Source organism: Sparus aurata, chromosome 11, assembly GCF_900880675.1.
Source record: "Sparus aurata chromosome 11, fSpaAur1.1, whole genome shotgun sequence".
NCBI lineage: Eukaryota > Metazoa > Chordata > Actinopteri > Spariformes > Sparidae > Sparus > Sparus aurata.
Window position 1 is genome coordinate 32116383 of NC_044197.1, and position 6655 is coordinate 32123037.

Consider the following 6655-nt stretch of genomic DNA (forward strand, 5'->3'; position numbering starts at 1 on the left):
TATGCAGTGGTTTCCATGTGTGCATCTTCCCTCCTGTTGTGTTTAAGCAGCCCGTATACTGTGAAATATTTCGTTTTACTGTCCTCAGAAGTTTTTTAAACCTTACGCACTTGGCCTAAAATGCCCTAACCTGCTTCTGTTCAGGTCCAGGAGTAGGTCCAGGTCATCAAGGAGTCACTCGCGCTCAAGGTCCAGATCCCGTTCTAATTCACCCACCAAGAGACGCCGTGGCCCCAAGTCCCGGAGCTCCTCCCCCCCGTGAGTCCCCTTCACTGCTCTTTGAACTGGTGTTATCATAAGACTAAATTTGCTGTTGTATGGATGACCACCATTCTTGCTGTCTACAGATCCACATCAGTTTTGGGTGCCCCTCCCTCCAAACTGTCTGCAGACAATAGGCTAGGGGAAGAGAACAAGGGCCATCAGCTGCTGATGAAGATGGGTATGTACTTTCTTGTCTCATGTATTATATAATTTCAACTAATTCTTAAATTTTCCAGTAAAAATGTTTTGAGCTACTTTTAATGTGAATGTTTTCCATCCTGTAAAATAAAAGTAAAACCACATGCTATAGATTGACTAAAAAATATAGTGGACAGAGTCGCCACAACGTCACCAAGAGGTTCCTGAGATGCATAACAAAGTGGGCAGCATTAGCGCTGGTCATCTTGACATCACCTGACTCGCTCATCTTATCAGAAATGGGCTAAGAGGTGGAGCGTGGGTTGAGCTAAAGCGAGCTGAGCTAGAGGCTACCAAGCTAACTAACACTAATAAGCAATTAGTGTTGACACACAAAAAAATATTCTGTGTGAGTTTGATTGAGGGATCATTTGTGTTTATGAAAGTTACTTGTTTGAGTTGGACTGTAGGTTTATTTGCCCCAGACAGACAGAACACCTTACTGTACATTAGCAGCTACAAGACAGCAAGCAACAGTAGGTAACGGTGGTGCTTGAAGATGCAGCGGCGAGTAGCTTCTCCAAATTATGATACATTTTGTTATTCTGAAGTATTATCGCTGCAGGCTTGCCTCTATTACTACTAAACGGTTTAGTCGCAGAAGCTGGGAGTTAATATAGAAATAACTGTATATTTTATGTTGAATGAAGTTTATGTACCTCTAGGGCTGGATGATAAGTTCAACAAGTGATATTACGATTATTTTGACAGATATTGCGGTTCCAATATCATTGGTGATTATTGTTCTCTTTAATGTAAATTTAACATTAAAATTTTCATTGTTAATGAAAAACTGGTAAAATCATGGTGTTTAGGCATTTTTCCGGATCTTTGCCAAAAAACACGTTTTTGTTTTTTTTTACATCTGGAGAGCAAGCTTTTAGGCCAGAACATCTCTTCAACACCAACATTTAGAAAGAAAGTTTAGTGACACATTTTACCTTTTATAAAATAATTGCAGTTCTTGCGATTTGGGTATTGCACTTACTTATATTCAGATTTCAATTATTTTGCAATTAATTGTTTAGCCCTATGTATCTCCATTTCATTATGCAACCCTGTGTTGTATAAATGATTAAATTACCTAGTACCTTGTGTGTCTGTGTTTGTGTTCAGTTTTGTCCTGAATCCTGCAGTATCTTTTCTTTTCCATCTCTTCTCTGTATTATCAAGTACATTTCCCTCCAGTCAAATAAAGAATCACAGAACATGACAGTGACATTTTTTTTCAAATCTCACTTTTAAATCCCAAAAGTTCAGAAAACCAGACTCTGTGCTCTCTTCAACCCCAGTTCTGCACTCCTCCAGAAGCTCAGGGCTCTACCCACAGCTTGTCTCCTCCACAGCTCGGTATATCCAGCAGCTGTCTGCTGTTTAGCACTAACGGCGTTAATACATTTGAGAGGTGAAGATCAGTGACTGAATTAGCTAAGTTGAAGCCAAGCAGATCGCTCATGGCTAGCTGTCACTGCAAGCAGCTACGGCCCTAATGAAGTGTAACTTTATAAATCAAACATACATTTGTCATGAGTGGATACATGTGTAGGAGATACACCACTTAATAATAAATGTAATTAATAACTGGTGATTAATAACACACTCTTAAATGGGGCACCACCTCCGTTGTTTTATCTATTTGACTAATCCAGAGGAAATTACTCAAATCCGACTGGACAAGTTTAGTTTGAACAGGTCAAATCAATTTCAAATCAATTTATATCCATTTTTAATTTCAAAATCTATATTCAATCTCATTTTCTGAAGCAGTGATTTCTTTACACAGTTCCATCAGTTCTCCATATTAAAATGAACTTGCATGAACAACAACAGACGGTTATATATCTTTATTGACTAAATATTTCAGTAAATAAGTGAGATGGCAATTTAGACTAACAACAACAGATAACAGAAAATGTAGAGACTGTAATGAGTAAAGTCATAAGGTTATGTGGTCACTGGCAGATGGTGAAATTATGGGTTGGGTTTTATATATTAAATATTCCAGGGGTACATTTTAATACTATTGAAACCTTAACCTCAATTCCTCTTGAGCTCAAAAGATGAGGATCTAAGCTTTAGACACCAGCTCGTTCTCACGTGTGTTGATCCAGCTGTATGGAGACATTCAGCCTACTTTATCTGGAAGTCAGGAAGTCTGGAAGTTCTGGTCTCCTTGAATGTTCTGGGTTTCGACTGTGAGCTTGCCATGTCAGTCCGATGGCCAAAGGGAAGTCTGGTACTCTGTTGAGGAACTCTCGGTCCAAGAGCCCAGCAGGATGTCTGCAAAAACTTTGATAAAAGTGAAGCAGTTAAAGCAAGTGATTCAACTGCTTGTCTTAGAGCTTGTCGCAAAAATAAAAGAAAAAGATTATACTTTAAAAAGAAGAGTAATTTAAAATTAAGATAAGAGGAAGAGTGAAAAAGTAAGAGAATGAGAAGAAAGTGAGAAGTCAGAGAGGGAGAGGGTCAGAGAGAGAGAGAGAGAGAGAGAGAGCATGTCTCTGGTCTTATGACCCTGGCTGGCAGGCAGACGGGCTGACAGCGTTACTTCTTCTGTGATATGAGTTTGATTAAACTGAACTACCGCTTCTAATGTTTCGAGATTAGTTGCACCTTTCCCAGAATTTCACAATGGCCTAATAGGTAGACTTTGTCTACATAAAATAACGTGACAGAATCAAAATCACGTAAGATCAAAGAAAAGTAAAACTTGGTTGAGATATCAAACACACTTGCATATACTGTATTAGGACTTACACATATTCCTTCTAGTTATATCTTAACAAAACATGTCAGAGACATTTTATTAGTAGATAAAAGTTTTAAACAAAAAGGATCTTCTAACAGTCTGTTCCAATCATCAGGGCTCACCGAAGGGGAGGGGCTGAGGTTGTACCCCAAACCAACTCATAACAATAAAACTTTTTCTTGGCTTAACAATAACATAGAGAAATGTGGAAAACATCAGTTAATGGATACATCCTACTGTTCCTTAATATATTAAAATTAAGAAGATGAGATTCTAGTTTATTTGTTATTTGGAAATTATGGGAACTCTGGACAGACCCTGCTGTAGATTGGAATGTCACAGTTCTTTTAACAACATCGTCATAAATCACACCATGACAAGTGAGGGTAAAAAGCGGGATTACGTCCCAAAGCAAAGAGAAAGAACATCAGCCGTCATTACCTAATTTACAATTCCAAATGCACTTGTTTCTAACATCTGTGTTAGAAAACAGTTCTGTCTTCTTCCAGATGCTCAGAGAGTAGATGCCATCGGTGTTTAACCTCAGAGATTGACCTGAGGAAGGAGGATTAAACCGTCTCAGAAGGGGGGGGGGTGCAGATGTGTTATCAATTGTAACTAGAGGAGGGGAGTAACCTCCTGTGGAGTGTCTATTTAAATGGTTTATTACAAGAAAAACAACGTCTCCTCTCCTTGCGAGGTTAAAAGGTGAAAGGGCTGTCAGGCCCTTCTGCTGAAAATAAAAAAGTTAGTTTGGGTGAAAGCTAATCAAGGAAGACAAGCTTTCTGTGATATTCAGAGACGAAAGGACTTGTGTTCCTACACATGAGATAAAGGCATGTTTACATCTGCTGTAAAGTTGGACATTTTAACATAGACTCTAATGGGGGTTGACCAACTTCTAGAGCCAGCCTCAGGTGGTTGTTTAAGGAATTGCAGTTTTTGACACTTATGTGTTGGCTTCAGTTTTTAGGCCCTTCCATATACACTGACTTCTGCTTTCCCCTCTCTTCTCATGTGGTCCTCTCTGCTGCAGGCTGGAGTGGTTCGGGTGGTTTGGGGGCCAAAGAACAGGGCATCCAGGACCCCATCAAAGGAGGTGACATCAGGGATAAATGGGACCAGTATAAAGGTGTTGGAGTGTCCCTGGATGACCCTTATGAGAACTATCGCAGGAACAAGAGCTACAACTTTGTCGCCCGCATGAAGGCACGAGAGGAAGGTAAGCATACAAATGTTAATGTTCAAAACGGAATTCATGCTGCTCACACTCAACAGATAAGCCAGTGTTTCCCACACATTCATTTGTTTGTGGTGGTCCGCCACAATATCAACATTAGCCGCCACATATCAAGACAGGGCACCCATCAGAGAATAGCATGATGTTATATATTCCAATACAGTGGATGGCAGTGTGGTTTTTAGTCCGCCAGTAAACCCAACCAAGAGGAGGAGGACCATTTAACTCAGTTGGCTCAGCCGTAACTTGTGATGCACTGGGGACTCTTTCCCAAAACTTAACATTGTGAAAGATGCTTCTGTAATAAGAGGTAATAAGATGGTAATGGTAATAAGAGTCACAACCCCTGCGAAATGACTTATTTTACTGTCAGAATTTTGGCATTTCGGTCGGATAAAATTTGGGGTATCTAGAAGAGCTGCCTAATTACATGTTCTCCCCATTCAAGTTAGCTCAGTGCGAAAAACTGGAAGTTAGCTGGACAGCCACCACCACAATAAAAGTCAGATTCTGTGGAAAACACTGTAAGCCATTTCTATTATTGTATTGACAATTGTGTGAGGGGCTCGTACTATATTCAAGGACTAGACATTTACATATTCATTATAGCGCATGTTCTCTGTTAATAAAGCAAGAAGTGGAAAAATGAGTGATAGGATTTCACTGTATTTTATACCTTTTGAATCTGTTGGACAAATAATTCTTTAACAATAATCTATTCTTTTCTTGATTTAGTCAATCGGGAACCTCAGGAGGCTCCTTCAACTGACTGATGTCATCAAATTGCAGCAAACAGTCTCCCCACCTTCCCCTTTGCCACCACCATCAAGGATCTTAATTTTACTCAGCTTTCCATTCAGGATTATATTCAACACTCCCAAATCCTACCTTTTCCTCATAAATTGGTGTGTCGATACAAAGGACCACATTCTGCTCAATCAAGATCATTGACCAGTCTGTCTCAACAGAAAGCATCAGAATTGCAGATCGAACAGTTAGCATTGACACTAGTGACACAGCAGACGGTAACCAGGATTTACCTTTAGAAGTCTTCCCAGGGACCCTGGAAACACTGCCTAATGTCAGTGTGTTGGCTGATAACAGAGGGCAAACTCTGACAGTGCCTGAACATTTTTAGAGAAATGGTTTAAAATTGAGAATGTAAAAAAGCAATTGACGGGCTGTTCGCATTTGCTTCATCTGTCCTGATAGATGTGATCACATGTGGACAGCTTTTTGTCCGTCACATCTGATATGAACCTGCTTCTCAACCTAAATCTTGAGTAACCACCTGTGATCAGAACTCACTTCAACGCTCAATATACAAATAACACGTTATTCACTTGGACAAACGGATACAATGTTTCTCTAGCAAAGAAACGTTTGCCAATATCCACCAAAGGCTCAAAGCGTTACGAGCGTTATGTAGACACTGTTTCACAAAGTTTGTAAAGTCTGTACTAACTCCACAACTCGCATTATTTAGAGTCTGGGAAAGTGAATGTGAACAGCCTTTGAGTGTCATGGCAGTACTTTTACAAACAATCCTCATGGGACAAATTAAGATGAATGCTTTAGGATATGCTTTTCCTTCAGATAAAAGTCATACAGCCTGCTGAGTAAAAAGTCCTAATGAAAACTGCTGGCTGTCGGGGGCGTCAAAACTCTCATTGGTTTGATATCTCAAAATGTGTACAAGTAACACTGAAGAAGTACATATGGCTAGATATCACCAGGAGTGGGTGGAAATGTATGTGTCTTTGAGGCAGAAAGTATATTAAGGTATGGTGGCTCTGTTGACTCTTGTTGGTTTTGTGCTTCAGATTATTGTGATCATTTTTCATGTAAAGACTTACCACCATATACAAGTCTGTCATTCAGTTGTAGTATTAAAAGAAATCCAACAAAACAAAAAGTGATTAAGAACTGTCTTGTATTTTATCTCCACATATACACTGTAAAGACATGGAAGACTAACTAAACAGAACCCTTTTTTACTTCTTTTGACATGCATTAGACTAGAGAATTTGTTATTCTTACCATAATACAGGGTTCCTGCAGGTCCTAAAAAGTTTTAATATAACTTTTTGGCTGGAATTAAAAAATGACTGGATTATGTTTAAAGTGCACTATATAGTTATGTTTAACAGCTTGTTTATTCAGGAAAAATATTTCTCAGCGTCCATTGTTACCTCATTAATATT

General features: G+C 39.2%; 1 protein-coding gene across 2 annotated transcripts in view; it reads left to right on the plus strand.

The window, feature by feature from the left end:
• The window catches only part of cherp (calcium homeostasis endoplasmic reticulum protein), a 31710-nt gene extending 25336 nt beyond the window's left edge, over positions 1-6374 (plus strand). For both annotated transcript variants that reach the window (XM_030433425.1, XM_030433424.1), the window contains 4 exons: positions 145-258; positions 348-442; positions 4248-4433; positions 5187-6374. In XM_030433425.1, coding sequence (XP_030289285.1) covers positions 145-258; positions 348-442; positions 4248-4433; positions 5187-5224 — 433 coding nt within the window. In that variant the 3' untranslated portion in view covers positions 5225-6374. The remainder of the gene's footprint in view (positions 1-144; positions 259-347; positions 443-4247; positions 4434-5186) is intronic.
• Positions 6375-6655: the final 281 nt, after the last annotated feature.